The sequence below is a fragment of the Homarus americanus genome, unplaced genomic scaffold (assembly GCF_018991925.1).
Source record: "Homarus americanus isolate GMGI-L3 unplaced genomic scaffold, GMGI_Hamer_2.0 scaffold29020, whole genome shotgun sequence".
Taxonomy (NCBI): domain Eukaryota; kingdom Metazoa; phylum Arthropoda; class Malacostraca; order Decapoda; family Nephropidae; genus Homarus; species Homarus americanus.
In genome coordinates this window covers 62,202-84,105 of record NW_024724569.1, presented here as the reverse complement: position 1 = coordinate 84,105, position 21,904 = coordinate 62,202, and the positions used below count along the sequence as shown (strand labels likewise).

Here is a 21,904-nt window from a genome sequence, read left to right as displayed (position 1 = left end):
CTATTTTATGTTCTTTAAGAGTTATTTATTCGCCGCTAGAACAAAGTACAAAGCAATATGGAAACATTGAAGCAGATTCACAAATAATTTAACTCATCACCGTCTCAAAGCACAACTGCTAATAATATATTACAAAATGTCAGACCAGGTGGGGGGGCGAGTCAGGCGAAGAGTGGGTCTCTCACCAGCTGCCCCTCCTCACAGGACTTCTTTCTTCAGGGTCATCTTAGGAACTGCCGGAGGATGTCACTGCTTGGCCCCTCCCTCGCTCTCGTAGTCGACGAAGGAGCCCTGGTTACCGTCAGCTTTGGCGCCCCAGGAGCTGATGGGGACGGCGTTGGACTCCACGACGCGGTAACCGTGTTCGTCAGCCACATACTTGACGTAAAACTCCTCCCCTTCAGGAGACGTCCAGCTGGAACAAAGTAAGATTTACCTGTGTGTCTCATTTATCTACCTGTGTGTCTCATTTATCTACCTGTGTGTCTCATTTATCTACCTGTATATCTCATTTATGTACTTGTGTGTCTCATTTATCTACCTGTGTGTCTCATTCATCTACCTGTATATCTCATTTATCTACCTGTGTGTCTCATTTATCTATCTGTGTGTCTCATTTATCTACCTTTGTGTCTCATTTATCTATCTGTGTGTCTCATTTATCTACCTGTGTGTCTCATTTATCTACCTGTGCGTCTCATTTATCTACCTGTGTGTCTCATTAATCTACCTGTGTGTCTCATTTATCTACCCGTGTGTCTCATTTATCTACCTGTGTGTCTCATTTATCTACCTGTGTGTCTCATTTATCTACCTGTGTACCATTTATCTTACTGTGTGTCTCATTTATCTACCTGTGTGTCTCATTTATATACCTGTGTGTCTTATCTACCTGTGTGCCTCATTTATCTACCTGTGTGTCTCATTTATCTACCTGTGTGTCTCATTTATCTACCTGTGTGTCTCATTAATCTTTGAGGAATTTTTATGAGGATTTTCTCAAAGGTTTTTACTCTGATTCACCAACAACACAACACCAGTCTGTCTTCTCTGCTGAGTTCCTGTTAGACTGTCACACAGAACCAGAACAAGGTGTAGTCAACAATCTGACGACGTTTGGTAACAGTGAGTCTAAATTAGTTTGGGGAGGATTATAAGTTTAATGTTTGACTAACCTGTAGGAGCCTTTGACCTAAGACTCACCTGTAGGAGTCCTCGACCTAAGATTCACCTATAGAGCCTTTGACCAAAGACTCACCTGTAAGAACCTTTGACCGAATACTTACTTGCAGGAGCCCTCGTCTAAAGACTCACCTGTAGGAACCCTCTACCTAAGACTCACCTGTAGGAGTCCTTGACGTAAGACTCACCTGTAGGAGCCCTCGACCTAAGACTCACATGCAGGAGCCCTCGACTTAAGACTCACCTGTAAGAGACCTCGACCTAAGACTCACTTGTAGGAGCCCTCGACTTAAGACTCACCTGCAGGAGCCTCGACCTAAGACTCACCTGTAGGAGCCCTCGACCTTCTCGCCGCCTTTGCCCGTCTGTGTTTGCTGCTGTTGGTCACCCTCAAAGTCAAGGATGGTGTCGGGGCGGGCGACAGTCAGAGCCACCATGGCCAACATAGCCACAACAACCTGGCCAAGGGGAGGAAACAGTCGCACGTCAACTTCAGTTTAAAAAAAACAAAACCCATTGTTACATTCCAAAACGATTTCTAAATATCGTTTAATTGGAAATCACATTTTGAAATTTACTTCACAAGAAAAAATTATGAAAAAAAGTTTTGGACACACTAATAACAGCCTACCATCACACAATACTGTTTCCCTCTGACAGAAATAACACAGATGTCAGAGTTGTTCATTACACACTGACTGTTGACCTTTGGGAACAGACTGCTCAAGCGTCCAACATGAAACTGGGAGAAAAAAAATCTGACTTTTGAGTATGTGTGTGTGTTAGGTCACTAAGTCCTTCTCCCTTACTCACCGGGGTGTGGTAATCACTCTGACAGCCCTTGACGTTATTCATCACGTGTTATTGAATTGTTATTTTTTCCTTCTGATTAATCCAACTTAAACATTGATTAGTAAGACTGTTGATATTATTAGACACACCTAATGTTTAATGTACACTGTTATGTTTACTGTACACTGTTATGTTTACTGTACACTGTTATGTTTACTGTACACTGTTATGTTTACTGTACACTGTTATGTTTACTGTACACTGTAACGTCTGTCCTGTACATTGTGACAAACCTTAAATAATTTCTGGCGAATCAAAAAGCAATACAATGTAAACAAGATTAATTTGATCCACTAAGACACAACTGTGATAACCAACCCGACCCTCACCACACGAGACTGTGAACATAACACGACCACTCACAGAGAACTTCATGATGCTGAGATGACCAACGAAAACTGCTGAGAAATCTGAGAGAAGTGGATGTTGCTTGACTCTATGGCTGAGACTGTGAGGTAGAGGAGGAACTGAGAGAGAGGTAAAAGGAGGTAGAGAAGGAGGTAGTGATGCTTGATTCAGCTAACACTTGAGAGGTCAGGCAGCTGGTGTAGAAGGAGGAGGTGAGGGCAGCGGGATGTGGTGCTGACCCAGGCCATCACGGCTCTTATATAGTAACACCACCATGACCACTACGCCTCACAAACCACGCCCACATCATAGGTCCTTCTACAGGCAGGTGGTCACGGGAGAGTAACTCAGATAGTGTCATTATTGATTACTTTCAATTGTCTGGTTTAGATAGTTGGATAGATCGATTAGATAGATAGATAGATGTTTAGACGGACAGACAGACAGACAGACAGGTGGCTGAACTGGGAATATATATCAGGAAGGTAACAATACACACTCGACCTAACTGGTGACCTGTTGATGAACTGACGCAGACACGTTACCTAACCTAACCTAACCTAACCTAACCTAACCTAACCTAACCTAACCTGGGGCCTTCTGCAGTTTCCTTTACACTTACGCTTTTATGTAACTCAATCCCGTGTGACATAAAACGCATTGCTAATTCCTATCTCTCTCTCTCTCTCTCTCTCTCTCTCTCTCTCTCTCCACCCACACTATTAACGAAGAAACGAAGAAGACTAGGAAAAGGAGGAGGACGAGGAAGAGAAAGAGGAGAAGGAGGAGGAGGAGGAGGACGAGAAAGAGGAGGAGGAGGAGGAGGAGGAGGAAGAGGACTAAGAGGAAGAAGAAGAAGTCAGTAAGAGCGGCCATCCCAGACCCCCTTGAGGTAGAGACGTCCTCGGCCCGCCACGCTGACCAGGTATCGGGGTCATGCAGGGTCAGTCACACAAAAACTCTCTCGTCTCATTGCCTCATCGTCTCCTTGGAGGCTCTCGGGGCATATGTTACCTGTGAGACATATAGAAATGCAGTGATTATCTGGAGCAGTGAGACACACACATATATACATACACTATACACATTCATACAATATACACACACATATATACACACATTCATACAATACACACACATATACACTCGATGACTACCATTTTGAAGAGTTTATATATTTGAATAATTAAAGAAAATAATTTGCATAAGTGTATAATATTATGGAAAGGTTGAGTGGAGTCGTAATGTGTCAGCTGTGTTTACCTTATCTGTTGAAGCCTGTCATTTATCATCCCATTGGTGGACAATTAACCAATGGGAATTCACTAGTGTGTTAGTTCCGAGTTGTTATTGGCTTAGATTTGTGTTTGAAGGTAGATGAGCATCGTGGAGGTGTGACACAGTTTGCTTCCTTCCTCCGCTGACAAACCAAGTCTTCCATGGCGGAATCTTGTGAAGGTAAAAAACTCTATGATGTTATATATAACTTATTCACTAAATTTTTTTTTGTCTATTTATCTAAGATTTAATAATAAAGTTATTCATTTGATTTTACATGTGTTTTCATCATGACTTCAGGTGTCCCTCTGCCATCTCGTAAGACAGTTAGCCAGTCAGTCGCCTTGGACCTCACCTCACTATTATCTCGAGTACATAGACACACAGACACGCTCACCCCCCACCTCACCCCAAAGAACAGCCACAAGAACGTAATTAATGACTGACCTCACGAGTCTATTGAGTGGGAATGATTCATGACCATTCACGGTTGACATTTCAAGCTGGGTCACATGAACACGACCATCACCTACCTGTAGAAGGACCTATACGATGAGGCGTGGTCTGTGAGGCGTGGTAATGGTGTTGGTGTTCTCAGGTCACTATATAAGAGCAGTGTGGGTTTGGGTCAGTACACACATTCCACTCTCATCTCCTCCTGAGCCGACTGTCTCTTCATCCTCCAAGCATTACCCGAGTCTCACGTCATCCTCCAAAGTCCTCCTCAGTCTCCTCTTCTCAGGTCCTTAGACAGTTCTTCGTCTTCCTTCGTCACCTCAGCATCATGAACACCTACGTAAGTTATTGTTGTTATGATGTAAACAAGATGGTGACGAGCTTATTAATTTGACTTTGTTATGTTGTGTTGCAGTGAACTAAGTCAGTGTGTTGGAATTAGTTACCCTTAAGATAACCTCATTTAAGTATGTTTTTTAGAGTGTACAGTACAGTCATAACAGTGTACAGTACAGTCATAACAGTGTACAGTACAGTCATAACAGTGTACAGTACAGTCATAACAGTGTACAGTACAGTCATAACAGTGTACAGTACAGTCATAACAGTGTACAGTACAGTCATAACAGTGTACAGTACAGTCATAACAGTGTACAGTACAGTCATAACAGTGTACAGTACAGTCATAACAGTGTACAGTACAGTCATAACAGTGTACAGTACAGTCATAACAGTGTACAGTACAGTCATAACAGTGTACAGTACAGTCATAACAGTGTACAGTACAGTCATAACAGTGTACAGTACAGTCATAACAGTGTACAGTACAGTCATAACAGTGTACAGTACAGTCATAACAGTGTACAGTACAGTCATAACAGTGTACAGTACAGTCATAGGAATGTACAGTGATGTTATAGCATTGTATACACCCCAAACAGTATCTTCACGGAGAGGGTCGATGAGTTTCACAATGAACACTACGACTCCTGTTGTCTCGGTAGGGTTGTCAAAATCCTTCGTCCGTTGTGTCATATTGTCTCACGCTAAATGGTACTTTTCTGGAGTGCGTGTACAAGTGTGTTAGTGTTTCCGAATGGTTGGTACAGTCGACTACAGGTACGAGTGTATTAATATAAACAATTATCTATTATAGGAATTAAGTTATCTGGTAATAATTTCGTTCAGAAAATTACCAAAATTTCAAAATGACCCAATACAGTAAATCCTCCCAATAGCGGACTTCTCTATATATATATATTCCGTTACATGGGAATTTCACATGGAATAAACCCTCGATATATAGGATTTTCAGCTTTATATTAATTCGTTAGATGGAGGTTTCACATATAACTGACACATTATATAGCGGACTTTCCTCTCCATATAGTCCGTTAAATAAAGAGTTCACTATAATTTAAATTTTATTCCTGTAGATATAAATATGTAACGAAGCACTGAAGAATATATCACAGCATTTCGTTCAGGGTTTCTAATTGTAAATATGGATAAAATAACGATATAGTTTCTGGGGGGGGGGAGGGGGCTGTACTCTACGGGGCATAACAGTGTACAGTAAAGTGATATTAACGTTAAGTCATATTAATTACAGGTTTAAATTACAGGTATAACAGGTTAAATAATAATAGTTGTTTTATATGGGATTAACAACATGAGTGCTGCTATTTACTGTTACTTGACGCATTAATAGAAATAGACTAGCACTAATGACGGGTGTGTTAAAGTCGATACAGGAGCTATAACTCAGGTAAACCAATCATCAACGCGGGAGACTCAGGTGTAACGCAGGTGCAACGCAGGTGTGATGTAACAAAATGAACACTACGTTAGGCCACGATGCTTCTCTCACCACAACAAACACTTCGTATAGATGGGTGGACGGTGATGGGTAACGCTGGGTGTTTCCTCGCCTCTCTTCTGTAACCCGGACCTAGAAACACCAAACATGTACAATACGTGAAAAGAATGCCAGAGATTCTTATAGTAATGCTATAATGGCGCGAAGAATGTCTTTATTTATTAATTTAGGTTTATCAGTCAGAGTTTATTGTTACATTCTTCTCAGTGTCGAAGTAAGTTTACCAAAGGTCAACTGTCCTAGTGAACGCTGTAAACCAGGCCAGGAATTCATTTTATTTGTTGTTTTTTTCTTAGCGGAAAGGAAACTTGTTTTTAGCTTCATCATTTACCACTCAATGTGATAATTATATTGTGGTGTAGCGCCATATTAAGACGAATCAATTATCATACGAGCCACGTGGAGAAGACAATCATTTGGAACACTTGTGACTCAAACACCTAATAAATATTTAATCCGAGTTAACTTGCGACTGTTTCCTCCCCTTGGCCAGGTTGTTGTGGCTATGTTGGCCATGGTGGCTCTGACTGTCGCCCGCCCCGACACCATCCTTGACTTTGAGGGTGACCAACAGCAGCAAACACAGACGGGCAAAGGCGGCGAGAAGGTCGAGGGCTCCTACAGGTGAGTCTTAGGTCGAGGCTCCTGCAGGTGAGTCTTAAGTCGAGGTCTCCTACAAGTGAGTCTTAGGTCGAGGTCTCTTACAGGTTAGTCTTAAGTCGAGGGCTCCTACATGTGAGTCTTAGGTCAAAGGCTCCTACAGGTGAGTCTTACGTCAAGGACTCCTACAGGTGAGTCTTAGGTAGAGGGTTCCTACAGGTGAGTCTTTAGACGAGGGCTCCTGCAAGTAAGTATTCGGTCAAAGGTTCTTACAGGTGAGTCTTTGGTCAAAGGCTCTTATAGGTGAATCTTAGGTCGAGGACTCCTACAGGTGAGTCTTAGGTCAAAGGCTCCTACAGGTTAGTCAAACATTAAACTTATAATCCTCCCCAAACTAATTTAGACTCACTGTTACCAAACGTCGTCAGATTGTTGACTACACCTTGTTCTAGTTCTGTGTGACAGTCTAACAGGAACTCAGCAGAGAAGACAGACTGGTGTTGTGTTGTTGGTGAATCAGAGTAAAAACCTTTGAGAAATTCCTCATAAAAATTCCTCAAAGATTAATGAGACACACAGGTAGATAAATGAGACACACAGGTAGATAAATGAGACACACAGGTAGATAAATGAGGCACACAGGTAGATAAATAAGACACACAGGTATATAAATGAGACACACAGGTAGATAAATGAGACACACAGGTAGATAAATGAGACACACAGGTAGATAAATGAGGCACACAGGTAAATCTTACTTTGTTCCAGCTGGACGTCTCCTGAAGGGGAGGAGTTTTACGTCAAGTATGTGGCTGACGAACACGGTTACCGCGTCGTGGAGTCCAACGCCGTCCCCATCAGCTCCTGGGGCGCCAAAGCTGACGGTAACCAGGGCTCCTTCGTCGACTACGAGAGCGAGGGAGGGGCCAAGCAGTGACGTCCTCCGGCAGTTCCTAAGATGACCCTGAAGAAGGAAGTCCTGTGAGGAGGGGCAGCTGGTGAGAGACCCACTCTTCGCCTGACTCGCCCCCCACCTGGTCTGACATTTTGTAATATATTATTAGCAGTTGTGCTTTGAGACGGTGATGAGTTAAATTATTTGTGCATCTGCTTCAATGTTTCCATATTGCTTTGTACTTTGTTCTAGCAGCGAATAAATAACTCTTGAAGAAAGCGAAAGTGACTTTTTTATCCTCAACTGTACGTCTTTCTCTGAAGGTTTTGATGTCGCAGAATAACAAGGTTAAGTGAAGCTGTTATTTTTCTGTGACTTAATACCATCTCGCTTGACTCCTCTTAAAAAACACTCCATTGTGATGTTCTAAATGTCTTCTTTTTTTTTCTGATGACACGAGAAAAAAATTTTCAATGTGTGTTGGATTTTTAAGGATTTACCACAGAGACGTGAACACAGCTCGCCTGTATCGTATTCATAACACAGGTACGAGAAGTGTTCAGATCAGTGTTCAAAAGACATTGGACATCTACGCCTGATTTATCAAACTCATATAGTAATTAGTTAGGGTGACATATATTTTGTTTGACTAATATTGTGATTTTATAATTTTATGATAATCTGTGATGTCACTTTTGTTCTGACACCTCCTCATTTTGATAAGTGTCATAAGTGGCACTGGCCCCCACAACCCTAACCTGACCTGATTTAAACACCAACTGAGGCAACAACACAGAGATTAGATCAACGATAATTGAAATTTCGGAAGTAGATGAAGGTCGACATTGAGAGGTTAGCAGCCCCTTCCTGAACAGTGTCCATTGCTAGCAGGATCAAGTGCGGACAGGATGCTAAGTCAAGGATTATCTGGACTATCAGGGAGTTGCTTAATCAGTAAAATTATCAGGAGTAAAAGCGCGTTGGATTAGTCATGTTTTTTAAGTGTCTGATTATTTAGTATTTACGAGTTCAATCATAAAACGGGATATGGACGGCAGTAACTGGGGTCTTTTTTTATTCCTGATTTAGTCAATGTTGGGGAATTACTGTAGACTGAAGTAAAAACTAAAAAATTATACAAGATGTGGGTCCAATACAGCAGTCGACTAAACACACTCACATCTACTACACTCAGGTGACTCATTATAGCTTACAGGTAGTTACGGGTGATTATAGCGTTAGTTGGTGGTCACGTTCCTGTCCCCATAAGGATGAAGTCAAAATTTATTGTATGCTTCCTATTGGCATTTAGTGAGGGAAAGTTTAAAGGTGAATCCCGTTTTGGCCAGTGCATGGATAGATGCCATAGGCCAAACATGCAGAACAGTGAAAACAATGTGAAAAAGTAACATCTTTGACGTAGTAAAGTGCATGTTTTGCTGTGTGGGGGGGGGCAGGCAGCGAGGCACAAGGCCGCTCACTTAACCCGGGTATAAGACCAACACAAGTGGCGTGTCTCCTCAGTCCTTACTCTCCCTCCCCCTCTGCCGTCTTCACCACCGTCGTCGCCGCCGTCATGAGAGTCCTGGTGATTACTCCTACTCTAGTGTTCAAAGACTTCTTCACCGACCGTATCCTGAGAGCCAGAAATTGGTTGTTAAATTATTCCTTTCAAATGGAATCTCTTAACACCTGACCCAGTAACTCCCTCAAGTGACTGTGTGTGAGAATGATACCTGGATATACAGTGCATCGTAGGTGTTGTGATGGCTGCTTTCATCTACTGACAACTGACTGATATGTGGCGCTGGAATGCTAAATTATTTTGTTTTTTCTATGAGGACGAAAGAGAAGTGGAGGAAGAAATTGTAATCTTTTTGTGGCCAATAGGGAACAAATATCTCTCCTTGTAGCTATATGTATATACCAGCGTGACTAATTCTTGCTTCCCCCGCCAGGTGTTGGTGTTGCTGGTGGAGGTAGTGGCTCTGGCCTCAGCTGGCCAATGGTTCCTGAGCCAGCCACAACGGCGGGACCTGACCCTCATGCTGCCCCCCGCCCAGCTCACCGGTACCAGCTCTTTCTACTTCGAGGACAGCAAAGAGAACTCCCCAGAAGATCTATCTGCTATCAGCGATGGCGTTGATGTTGCTGATACTAACAGCGTTGAAGATGTCGACAACAGTCTGTCTGATACTAACAGCGTTGAAGATGTCGACAACAGTCTGTCTGATACTAACAGCATTGAAAATGTCGACAACAGCCTGTCTGTTGCTGATACTAACAGCGTTGAAGATGTCGACAACAGTCTGTCTGTTTCTGATACTAACAGCGTTGAAGATGTCGACAACAGTCTGTCTGTTTCTGATACTAACAGCGTTGAAGATTTCGACAACAGTCTGTCTGTTTCTGATGCTAACAGCGTTGAAGATTTCGACAACAGTCTGTCTGTTTCTGATACTAACAGCGTTGAAGATGTCGACAACAGTCTGTCTGTTTCTGATGCTAACAGCGTTGAAGATTTCGACAACAGTCTGTCTGTTGCTGATACTAACAGCGTTGAAGATGTCGACAACAGCCTGTCTGTTTCTGATACTAACAGCGTTGAAGATTTCGACAACAGTCTGTCTGTTGCTGATACTAACAGCGTTGAAGATGTCCAGTGTTGATGATGATAGTGCTGACGCCAACGAAACTGATGATAATGTCAGCCCCAATGATGCTGTCAGCGACGCTCTCGATGACGCTGACGATGATAAATCTTCTCCCGACGATGTTAGTGACGACGTTGATGGTAACACAGACGAGGTCGACGACTAAGTGGATGATGCCAACGACGTGGAAGACAATGTGAGCAAGAGTGACGACGATGATAGCTCGAGTATTTATGTTGGTGAAGACGGCCGCTGAGGAGGTGCTTCATCCTCCTGCCGTGTTGAGGTGACCCCGTGACCCGCATGATAAACTCCCTCCATCAACTACCCAGCTCTCTCTCTCTCTCTCTCTCTCTCTAACACACTCCCAAAGCTTTATCCTAATGCATTGTTGCTACAAACGTATTCCTAAACTGTGGCTTTATTGCTGTATGGACTCTTAACTTATCTAGATCTGTGTCTGTATAACCAATCAACGTGTATATGCTCCCTGTATATATACGTACACACGAATATGTATCCTGTATATTCCTTATCCTATCCGAGAGACTGTACTCCTCGATGTTCTTGGATAACTTAACAAATCCTGTATATAAAATAATATATATATTAAATTATGACCCGAGGATGTACTTGTTTTCCTGATCCACTTTCGCTAAATGTCAACAGAAACTGGAAGTCAACACCGGGAACTTAATGGGGCAGGATAGAACTGGTCCTAATATAGCATCAACTGGCCATGTTCCTCGCCTACACTTGGCTGTTTTCAAAGTCAAGATATTTGTCGTAAAGATGTTGTCTTCTTGTGTGTGTGGGGGGGAGGGGGGTGTACTACTGCTGTTACTAATAATAAATACTTACTGAAATTACATAAATGACTTAAGTGGTATATATATAACGCCATGTAAGAGGATAATTTAGCAAGGAATATCAACACAGCTACGGTACAAAAGTGAGGTCGGCAAGGAGTGAACACACAGGTTTTTTTTACGAGCCGAGGATTGTAACACTGGTTGGGTGGTTGATCTTATAGTGATCAGTACGTGGTCGCATGGGCTGGATGCGGTTGTGGTGTCGAGCAGCAATTCACAGACGAGGGATCTGAGGTGGTAGCAGGAGACGGTGAGGAGGAGGTGTAGTAACTTGTTCCAGTCTGACAATTAAGAGTCAGTATATTGAGTGCCTCCTTGTTGTATAGTGTATAGGGAAGATCATGAGGGAGTAGAGGCATAGGTGACCTCAGGAAGTATGAATGATGTTTAACCACTCAAGAACTCAGACTCGGTAACTCCGAGGGACTTGAGGCGACGGAGGATCCGGAGACTATAGTAGGATCATTTGACGGTTGTACTGATGAGTGGGCTCCAGTCGAGTTTATTATATATAGACGCAGAGGAGCTTGATAGAGTCCACAACCTGGAGTGTGTTGGAGGGAGGAGGTGGGGACATGGTCGGAGGAGAGGTTGATGAGCATAACCATGGTCTTGGTATGGTTGATGGTGACATGGTTGGTGGCGGTAGAGAGTACTGCAATCAGGAGCCGAGTTGTTAACACTGACTCCAAAGGTATAGCCGTCAACATCATTTCCAGGAGCATTGATGAGGATGAGGAAGCAGAGTGGCCCCATCCTAGTGCCTTAAAGGACGCCACAGGTGAGTGACTGAAAGGTGGAGACAGCCCCTCGGGAGCGTACAGTCTGGCGTCGGTCACTAAGGAAATCTGTTAGCCATGGTGTGTGTGTGTGTGTGTATGTGTGTGTGTGTGTGTGTGTGTGTGTGTGTGTGTGTGTGTGTGAGAGAGAGATGACAACAGATAATAAACACAGTAATCCTATATAAACCACAAACACAAGACCTCTTACAACTGATTAACACAATTTACGAAACTACAAGATAAAAAAACGTACAGACACTCAACATAAGTGACACATATACATAATACATATACACACACATAACACATATACACACATAACACATATACACACATAACACATATACACACATAACACATATACACACATAACACATATACAGTACACACATAACACATATACAGTACACACATAACACATATAACTTAATTCATAGAAAACACACATTGAAAACTCTTACACAACATTTTTTCCCCAATATGTTGTGAAATAGTGTTTAAAAGTCGAGATATTGGGAGCATGAATTAAAAAAGTCTAATCCAAGTTCGTTAGCCTTGATGGGATTACAAAAGACTTATAAAAAAGTCTGGAGGTAAATTCCCTTTTGTCAATATCTACTTTATATGTTTTTGTTTAGGTTTTTGGTGATGGGTCCAGTTGGTCAGTTAGTTACCACGAGTGTATGATTCGCCAGACGATAATATTATATAGTAGTAAATTAATGTGTGTTAGAGATAAGTTTTTTGGGGTTTTTTCTAGATTTCATGAATAACTGATTAGGTTAGGTTGATAAATGAGCATTGTTGTACAGGTAAAGTTAAGGTGTTATAGGTATGAGAAGGTTAATTAAGAATATTGGTTATAAGTTTTCCGTTTTGTTTTGTTTTTCTTCTATGTATTACAGATTTTTGGTTTTTCCTTCTCTCAATCTGTCTTCTTCATCTTCCCCCTTACCCCTCCACCTTCCCTTCCCCATCTTCCCCATTTTCCCCCTACCCACCCCACCTAACCCCACCCCACCCCACCCCACCCCACCCCACCCCACCCCACCCCACCGTGCCTCTATCTCTAGTGAAGAACTATAAAAAGAAACAGAAAAATATGGAATACTTTAAGCAACATCTAAATATTTTTTGGTGGAAGAAAAATGGACATAAGACTTTTATTTTCTTTATTGCTCATAATAAACAGAATCTTAACAGCCTATTACAAAGGTCCTCTGAAGAAGACAAGCACTCGCTACGTCAGAAGAATCACAAGTTATATTGACTACTTCAGGTGGTGTGGTGTGGTGTAGTGTGGTGTGGTGTGGCGTGGTGTGGTGTGGTGTGGCGTGGTGTGGTGTGGTGTGGTGTGGTGTGGGGGACATTTTTCAGCTGGTTCCTCTTATTGCAGGGTCTCCGTCACCGCCTTCTGCGTAAGTTACTTGGCTCCTTTCCCACCCTTCTTTTTATTGAAGGATCCCTGGTTGCCATCAGCGACACCCCCCCAGGAACTGACAGGGACGGCATTGGACTCCACGACGCGGTAACCATTCTCGTCAGCCACATACTTGACGTAGAAGTCCACACCTTCAGGAGACGTCCAGCTGGAACAAGGGTAAAATATGTTCTTTATCGGCGTTTGTTGCTCAGCCGCCAAAAAAATATTTGTTAGAAAAGCGGATTAGACACTAGATGAAGTCTTCAATCTACTCACCTGTAGGAGCTCTCGACCTAGGACTCACCTGTAGGAGGAGCCTTTGACCGAAGACTCACCTGTAGGAGCCCTTGACCTAAGACTCACCTATAAGAGCCCTCGACTTAAGACTCACCTGTAGGAGCCTCACCTATAAGAGCCCTCGACTTAAGACTCACCTGTAGGAGCCCTCGACCTAAGACTCACCTTTAGGAGGAGCCTTTAACCTAAGACTCACCTATAGGAGCCCTCGACCCTCTTCCCGCTCTGGCCCGTCTGTGTTTGTTGTTGTTCCTCCCCTTTAAAGTCAAGGACGAGGTCGGGGCGGGCAACGGCGAGGGCCACCGTGACCACCATGGCCACAACAACCTGGCCAAGGGGAGGAAGAAGAGGGCATATCTTTAACCTCTACATTAAAACTGTCCATCGTCAAAAGCTATCACTAATCTTTATTCTATTAAAACTCTCAAAGTGTTCTCAGAATCATAGGTAGAGTTCGTTGATAGTGTTTTGGTTTTTTTATACTTAAATGGACGTATATTCTAAGTATTTATAACGAAATTAATTGAGTTTTTTTAATATTGTTTTAGCCAGTTATATATCGTATAGTTTACTTAGAGTCGGTGCGTTTTTGTAAGTTTTAGTGTGAACGTAACTCATTGTGAATTATTTTGAAGTTGGGAGTTTTATGTTAAGTCATCAACTCGGCTTGATAACTCACGGAAGACTTCATGGCGCGGAAGGAGACGCAAGAGGATGACGCAAGACCTGAGAGACGGTTGACGCTGTGATGCAGAAGAGAAAGATAGGAAGGCGAATGAGGAAGAGGAGTAATTGGAAGAAGAAGAATAGGAGGAGGGGAAGGAATTTGATGTAAGATATAAGACTCAGCCAATACTTGAGAGGTGAGGATGAGGAAACAGTCGGTGTAGGGAGAGTGAGAGTGCAGATTGAATCCCCTCACTGCTCTTATATAGTGACCTGGGAACACCACCATCACCATTACCACCACTACCACCACCCCCACCACCATCACGCCCCAGGTATTCAAGTTCTTCCCTCTAGTTAGATACGGCTTATCTTTCTGCTTCGCTTGAAAAACATTCATTAACTGTCAACATCAATCTTTAACCTCACGACGCCGCAGGATGACAGACATTGACTCATTTGAAGAAAGTTGAATTACAAACATCAATACACCTGTAATTTCCATAGAGTAACGAGATCATTAAGAAAAAAATAAGATGCAGGTAACAATACAGGTACAGGTAGATCTAGGTAATTAAAGCAGGTACGGGTAGATACAGGGACATACAGGTAAATACAGGTACAGGTATGAGAAGGTTGGTGCTTTGGATTATCTGTAGTGTGAGAATGAAGCAATATGAAGCAGCTTGGTATGTGTATTTTCTTTATGTATTGTTCGGTGTATCAGAGTCCCGAACAGGTGAGTGAAGCTTCGAGACGAGTCAAAAAATATTCAGTCATTCAGTGATTTAGTGTTCCTGAATTGTTTTAGTTAGGGATGTATTATATATATAGTTATTTAATTTATGTTTAAACTGAAATACTCGTAATATATAGACCGGTAGTACAATGTTGATAAGATAAGGTAAGTATTGGTCAGTGGCATGTAACTTAAGAGGACTCAGGTCTATATTATGGGTTGAGCCGCTAGGTGACGTTAGTGTCTGTCTGGCTACTGTTAGGTACACTCTCTCTCTCTCTCTCTCTCTCTGCTGATTGTCAAGTAGAGTGGCTGGTGTTTATCTTGTAAGTATAATGTTTGCTTTTGTTATCATACTTACTTTTTTTCCATAGCTGTGGTAGTATTTAAGTGTGTGTAAGTGAATGTTGGTTTATTAAGTGAGTTCTGGTTGATCCTGGTTGCTTGTAGAGAACTTCAGTTAATCATCAGTTAATTTCGGTTTATCTAGACACATTAGCTTAAATAAACATTGTATGGCAGACAACTAAGGGGTAAAACACACAATACGTTGCCAGTGAGTCATTTATTTATTTACAGGAGCCATAAATTACAATAAATAATAGAGGTATTATAACACGTCGGGGTCAATATTAAGCTTCGGTGGTGAGGTTTGGTTAGGTTAGGTTAGGAGAGGACAAGGAGACCCAGGTTCATTGCCCCTCCATCTCCTGCTCTCTTCTTCGACGACTCCTACAGGTAATGTGTAAGTTACTCCGCTCCTCCTTCCTCCTCCTCGCCTTCTTCGTCTCCAAAAGCTCCCTGGTTACCATCGGCAGCGACTCCTTCACCGTTAATGGGGACAGCGTTGGACTCTAGGATGCGGTAGCCCTTATCGTCAGCCTCGTACTTGACGTAGAATTCATCCCCTTCAGGAGACGTCCAGCTGGGGACATGAACGAGGGTGTACTTGAAGATTTCGCATGTTTAAAAATCACCTAACCTAACCTAACCCAACCTAACCTTACAGTATTTTTTTTTAGATTGATATTCTTTGCATTAAATAGTTACTAGGACATTTTTCAAGACTATATTAGACCTTAACAAGAAAATCAGACGGTATTTTAGTCTAGTCTTTTTCCTCTTAAAAAAGGATATTTATTAGTGGGTTTTAATTCTTTAACATATGTAAGATTTTTCTTTGAATTTTCCCTCATATTACAAAATTCAACTCAGAAATCGTCTATTTATTTCATTTAATCGACCTAAGACTCACCTGTAGGAGTCCTCGAACTAAGACTCACCTGTAGGAGCCCTAGACCCAGGACTCACCTGTAGGAGCGCTCTTCCTAGAACTCACCTGTAGGAACCCTCGACCTAATACTCACCTGTAGGAACCCTCGACCTAAGACTCACCTGTAGGAGTGCCTCGCCAGACTCACCTGTAGGAGCCCTAGACCCAGGACTCACCTGTAGGAGCTCCTCGCCAGCCTCGCCCTCCTGCTCATGCTCATGGTCCTCTCCCTCGAAGTCTAAAACGGAGTCAGGTCGAGCCACCACAAGAGCCACCAAGGCGAGGACGGCGACCATTACCTGACGAAGGGAAGACCGAAAACACCTAAAGATAAACAAAAAGAATCAATAGAAGATGAAAGAGAAAAAGAGATGATGATGGTTGGCTGCTTGAGCGTATAGGAAGTAAGGAAAATGGAATAAATAAACAAGAGAAGTCACAGATAATCAGGTAGAGTGTAGGAAGGTGTTGTGAGAGAAGGTAGCGACTCGCTTCTGGTGGGTCATGTGATGTGAAGTAGACTGACTGAAAACACTGAAATATAACCGATGAAAAATACTGAAAAGGTTGATTTTATGAACGACAACAATAACAATTTCGACGACAACGAAAAACAACTACGACGACAGTTTAATGAGATTTATCACTGAAATATAAAACTTAACTCATTAGGTGACACGAATATTGTTTAGTAAAGTTATTGTCATATATAATAATGATAACTTATTACTGTCGTATTTACCAACGTAATACATTACTTACTGTGTATTTCATAGTGGAGGTGAGATGCAAGGAGGATGGTTTAATAGTTATAATGAGGAGCTGCCTGCTGTAGGTGCTGTAGGAGGTGAAGGCGGGTACTGCTACTGATCGAAGTCCTGGCTGGTCTTATATAGCATACTGTAGGGGTAAGGACGACCACGCCTGAGAGATCATACCTCGTCAGCCCTTCTGTGGGTAGGTAGTGGAGTGTAGAAGGCGGTGATCTAGATAAAAAAAATCACCACAATTGTTTCGGGTTTTGTGTGTGTGTGTGTGTGTGTGTGTGTGTTGGTCTATGGCGTCACGAGGTCATGGAACGAAAGGTCATGTTTGTTTATTATGGCAAAGTTATCAACCAATCAAACAAAATTTTACCTTATGTGAACGGAATCTGACCACACAACACACAGTACCACCATCACACATACAATCTTATCTCGCAAAATCACTAATACCTTTAACCAATCCTTACTGATGGGATGTTTTAATAGAGGATGACATTGACCTCCTCTTAAACAGTGTAGTAAGTCAGACGTGGGGGATATAGCCTACTGGTTAACGCCGGTATAGTTCAAGATCACGCCTCTTGCCTTAATCACTCAGGGTAATGTCAGAAATTCTCAACATGAAACTAGTGTAAAGTAATAGTTTTTGTGGTTACTGTTTTTGTTGTGAGTTAGTTGTATTGATACTTGTTCATAGTGAGTTGTGAATGTCAAGGGAGGAATGGCCTTGTGTGTTGGTTCACTTTAAATGTTTATTATTATTAAAGTTGTAAAGTTATACTGTATGATTGTTTGGGTTTTTTTAAAGCTAGGAGTATAACTATCATTATGAAACACACACACACACACATACATACACACACACACACACACACACACACACGCATTTCAAGTAATAATTCCACATTTATTATAACTACTTCCTTATAGTCCTCGTGTGTGTGTGAGCTGCGTCCTTCCCAAGAGAGCGGCGAGGTCTTCTACACGTGTGGTGGGTGAAAGTGTGGGTCGGGTCGTCTAGGTCCAGCGTTCCCACAGTCGCGTAAACTACAACTGGCAGATGATGCATTGGTCACGTCAGGTAAGGCAGAAGGTCAAGGGAGGGGAGGGAAGTGGAAAGACTCATGCATGATCGAGTGAAGGAAGAAGAAGGAAGGAAGTGAAAAGACTCTTGCATGACCGAATGAAGGAAGGGGAGGGAAGGAAGTGAAAAGACTCTTGCATGACCGAATGAAGGAAGGGGAGGGACAAGAAAGACTCATGTATGACAGAATGAAGGAAGAAGAGGAAGGAAGTGAAAGACTCTGTATGATCGAAAACGAAGGAAGAAGAAGGGTAAGAAAGTGAAAGACTCTTGCATGACCGTTCGAAGGAAGAAGATTACAGCTCCTGATCACCAAGGGGACAGTGTGATCTGGACCAGCCACTGACGTACACACAGTCATTCCTGAGGTAAGAGACGGCAGCTCATGACGATACTGAAATATACCTGAATTCATCTCCAAAGGTTAGTTCTGAGTCCACGCCATTGTGTTGGTTCAGTTACGCCATTAAGCGGGGGGGGTTGGGGGTCAGGTTTATGTTATTACTGAGGCAATTCAAGGTCACGCGAGGTTATGCTAGAGTCATGCTAAGACCATATTTGGCACCCCACCCACCCCCCCACACATGGCGACACACACACACTGCAGTTTTTGTTTTTGTTTTTTATGTTTAGTCTGTTGTTGTTTTTGTGAGTTATCCACCGCTGTCACGACCAATCACTGAATATTTCCACACCGCCTTGCACCAATATAATTCCCCGTGACGATGAGGACGGAAGAGAAAGGTATCCCACCGTCTTGGAGACATTATCACCTGGCAATATCAACAGTGACCTAGATCTCCGTGGTCAAGCAGTAATTAACATGTTACCTGGTGCGTCCTGAGAAGAAGGTCAGGTCAGGAAAGACTTAATCACCATGTTACACCTGGCAACACACTGAGGGGGGTGGGTGGGGGGAGCAGTCCGTGGGAAGTGTCTCAGAGACCATAAGGAAATGTTTCTCAGAGACTCTTGACCCCCCACTGTGACCCTGACCTTGACCCCGATTCAAAAATGACCAAAATCTAGTCAGTTGACCTCGAGGAACTGTCCAGATGGCACTGTGAGTTATTAACGAGATATGTTGATGGTGTAGTTGGTGCTAAGAAATACCTCAACTGCGTCATAACGATAATTCTTTATATTTCTGAGTTTCTTGAATATTTTTAATTAATCTCTACATAAGCGATTGTTTAGATAAATATAATGCAAATTCTTAAGTGTATAACCATCAGTACTAACCTCTGTAAGTTCTAATTAAATCTAAACTTAACATAGATAATATTTGGTTGTCCTTAAGATAACAAAGGCCAATCTCACAAAAGGACAATCTCACAAAAGGACAATCTTAGTGAATCATCAAGTCTGTCTCTGGATACTTAGTGACTTAAAGACATACTATGAACAACCTACGGCCGCTTCACACAGCATCTTACCGCTGTCTACCTCTCGCTCAGATAACTACAACTTAGAGATTACTTCTGGTAGTTTTTCTCTGTAGATATGAGAGTTATTACACTTGTAGAATCATTCATTTATCTCCTCATATTTACCAAAACAATGAGTGTCGTGTTCTAGGTGTGGCGTCCCCGTAGTGAATGAGTTAATGTTTTCGTCAAGTGGGATGTGGTGTGGTGTGGGATGTGGTGTGGTGTGGTGGTGTGTGGTGTGGTGGTGTGTGGGTGTGGTGTGTGGTGTGGTGTGGGTGTGGTGTGTGGTGTGTGGTGTGGTGGTGTGGGTGTGGTGGTGGTGTGGTGTGGTGTGGTGTGTGTGTGTGTGGTGTGGTGTGTGTGTGGTGTGTGGTGTTGTGGTGTGGGATGTGGTGTGGTGGGTGTGGTGGTGTGTGGTGTGGGTGTGGTGGTGTGTGGTGTGGTGTGTGGGGTGGTACTGATCTTGTGTTATTTTCTTTACAGATGACGTCACAGCCTTTATACACCGTACTTGGCTATTAACTGTTTCGTAAATCGTGTAAATATGTGTAGTCTTGTGTGAGCTATTTTCATATACCTATACTACTAGCGGATGTACACAAAACCTGTTTTCATTACGAGACTTTATTGTAAAAATAGTGAGTAAACAAGTCAACAGTGAAGTATAATGATCGGAAAATATTAACAAAAACTCCAACAAACAAACAATGGATCATTATTGTCAACAAAACAATATAATGATTAATTGATATAATAAATCCTATAATATAAAATAATACAGTCGTTCCTATACTGTAATTCAAAGACAGAAGTGACGTCACACTCGTCCATACAGTCCGATGTCAGTCAGAGATGACGTCAGGACCTGAGGAGGCTAATAGTTCCTGTAGGATGTGGGAGAGGTCTTGGCAGCTTTCACCAGAGGATCCTATGATACTTTATGAGTCAGGAGTCCTGTCAGCCCTACAACAACGAGAAAAGGAATCCTAACGGCCGCTCGACAGCTCCTCCTACAAGTACCGGTAAGAATTGTGGGTCTGAGGCACAAAAGATCCCTGGTTACCGTCAGCCGCCACGCCGCCATGGGTAAGAGGGACGGCGTTGGACTTGGTGACACGGAAGCCCAGCTCGTCGGCCACGTACTCGACGGTGAATATGACGCCCGTCGGTGACATCCAGCTGAGGAAGAAGTGGCGTTAGTTGACCTGTGTACCAACTGTAATGTATCGCATGAGTTTTAACATTCTCCTGTACAATTAATGTATAATAAGTAGACTCGAGGCAAGAAACAGTGTGTGGGATCTTCCAGTGTTTGTAAACCACCATCAGTTCCTCGGGTCATCACAACTAACAACCTTATATAACACAACTGGTCATCAACAACGTGTTCTTAAACCATAAAACACAAGAGATATGTTTGTTTCACTGACCAAACTAAATCAACAATCGTCGACTTTTTCTCCTTGATGAATATTACGACATATTGATAAGTTTTTTTAAGTGACGCAGTACCTGTAGGAGCCGCGGACGCTGCTGCCTGGGTGACCCTCCTGCTCCTGGGTCTGGTCGTCGGTTTCGAACTCGTAGACAGTGTTGCGACGGGCGGCGGCGAGTGCCATCACTGCCACGAGAGACGCTGCTACCTGAAGACATGGAGGAGGTGGCGTGTCAGTGTAACAATTAAAGACAAAAAGAAGTCATATCCACACACGCACACAGCTCGGAGACTCACCAGGAAGGTCTTCATGGTGTATACGACGGAGGAGGAGGAGGAGGAGGAGGAGGTCTTCGGGTGTGAGTGTAGGTAATATGGACGATACTAAGTGACTAGTGACCGTACAGAGGCTCGTCCATCCTTTATACTGACGCCTTCACCAGTCTGACATTCTCACCAGCAGACACGTGGTGAAGGTGTATACTAATGCCTCCTCTTGCTGGATAATAAACCTGAGGCAAGACTGTGGTTGAGGTGTGAGGGGATGAGGGGTGAGGTGGTGAGGGGGTGAGGTGGTGAGGGAATGAGAGAGTAGGATGGTGAGGTGTAAGATGGTGAGGGGGTGAGAGAATAAGGTGATGAGGGTGAGGTTGGTAAGGGGAACGTGGTAGGGGGTAAACGTAGGGGGGTGAGGGGTAACGTGGTAAGGAGGGGGTGAGGTTCCCATGGTGGTAGTCTTTGTAATATAATGAAAAAGAAAATAACTAACAATACACAACAAACATTTTAATATAAACAACAGACGTATTTTAAGTGATGGTATAAAAGAGAGGAGTGTAGAACCTTCCCTAGAGTGTAGACTGAGAGAAAGAGACAGACAGACAGACAGTCAGACAGTCATACAAACAGTCACAGGGAGATAATCATTTGAGTTAACATTTATTACAGATAAGTCCTAAGTTCTTCTCTCATTAGGGATTATTACTCACAAC

General features: G+C 42.8%; 5 protein-coding genes across 5 annotated transcripts; 2 read left to right on the top strand and 3 right to left on the bottom strand.

Moving 5' to 3' along the window:
* On the bottom strand, positions 1 to 2,601 carry LOC121864431 (cuticular protein 47Eg-like). Its single transcript, XM_042363455.1, has 3 exons — positions 2,398 to 2,601; positions 1,510 to 1,640; positions 1 to 415 (listed from the first exon to the last, which is right to left on the bottom strand). Exons 1-3 carry the CDS (start codon positions 2,407 to 2,409, stop codon positions 247 to 249), a joined length of 312 nt encoding a protein of 103 aa, XP_042219389.1. The 5' UTR covers positions 2,410 to 2,601; the 3' UTR covers positions 1 to 246.
* A 1,698-nt stretch (positions 2,602 to 4,299) lies between these two features.
* LOC121864430 lies at positions 4,300 to 7,768 on the top strand. Its single transcript, XM_042363453.1, has 3 exons — positions 4,300 to 4,456; positions 6,489 to 6,619; positions 7,364 to 7,768. Exons 1-3 carry the CDS (start codon positions 4,445 to 4,447, stop codon positions 7,530 to 7,532), a joined length of 312 nt encoding a protein of 103 aa, XP_042219387.1. The 5' UTR covers positions 4,300 to 4,444; the 3' UTR covers positions 7,533 to 7,768.
* A 1,224-nt stretch (positions 7,769 to 8,992) lies between these two features.
* On the top strand, positions 8,993 to 10,159 carry LOC121864425 (ribosomally synthesized cyclic peptide ustiloxin B precursosr-like). Its single transcript, XM_042363449.1, has 2 exons — positions 8,993 to 9,078; positions 9,449 to 10,159. The coding sequence occupies exons 1-2, from the start codon at positions 9,067 to 9,069 to the stop codon at positions 10,157 to 10,159; spliced, it is 723 nt and encodes a 240-aa protein (XP_042219383.1). The 5' UTR covers positions 8,993 to 9,066.
* Positions 10,160 to 12,970: 2,811 nt separating this feature from the next.
* LOC121864429 (cuticle protein 16.8-like) lies at positions 12,971 to 14,408 on the bottom strand. Its single transcript, XM_042363452.1, has 3 exons — positions 14,198 to 14,408; positions 13,715 to 13,845; positions 12,971 to 13,387 (listed from the first exon to the last, which is right to left on the bottom strand). Exons 1-3 carry the CDS (start codon positions 14,207 to 14,209, stop codon positions 13,222 to 13,224), a joined length of 309 nt encoding a protein of 102 aa, XP_042219386.1. The 5' UTR covers positions 14,210 to 14,408; the 3' UTR covers positions 12,971 to 13,221.
* Positions 14,409 to 20,145: 5,737 nt separating this feature from the next.
* On the bottom strand, positions 20,146 to 21,114 carry LOC121864428 (cuticle protein 6-like). The gene is made up of 2 exons (XM_042363451.1): positions 20,990 to 21,114; positions 20,146 to 20,656 (listed from the first exon to the last, which is right to left on the bottom strand). Exons 1-2 carry the CDS (start codon positions 21,094 to 21,096, stop codon positions 20,488 to 20,490), a joined length of 276 nt encoding a protein of 91 aa, XP_042219385.1. The 5' UTR covers positions 21,097 to 21,114; the 3' UTR covers positions 20,146 to 20,487.
* Between the last annotated feature and the right edge of the window lie 790 nt (positions 21,115 to 21,904).

What these genes read in the sequence shown, in the direction of transcription:
- LOC121864431 (XM_042363455.1), bottom strand. An exon ending in AAGGTCGAGGGCTCCTACAG is followed by an intron (nt 416 to 1,509) that starts GTGAGTCTTAGG and finishes ACTTTGTTCCAG; the next exon opens with CTGGACGTCTCCTGAAGGGG.
- LOC121864428 (XM_042363451.1), bottom strand. Translation starts at nt 21,096, where the DNA reads ATGGCACTCGCCGCCGCCCGTCGCAACACTGTCTACGAGTTCGAAACC. An exon ending in AGCGTCCGCGGCTCCTACAG is followed by an intron (nt 20,657 to 20,989) that starts GTACTGCGTCAC and finishes CTTCTTCCTCAG; the next exon opens with CTGGATGTCACCGACGGGCG.
- LOC121864429 (XM_042363452.1), bottom strand. An exon ending in AGGGTCGAGGGCTCCTATAG is followed by an intron (nt 13,388 to 13,714) that starts GTGAGTCTTAGG and finishes CCCTTGTTCCAG; the next exon opens with CTGGACGTCTCCTGAAGGTG.
- LOC121864430 (XM_042363453.1), top strand. An exon ending in AAGGTCGAGGGCTCCTACAG is followed by an intron (nt 6,620 to 7,363) that starts GTGAGTCTTAGG and finishes ACTTTGTTCCAG; the next exon opens with CTGGACGTCTCCTGAAGGGG.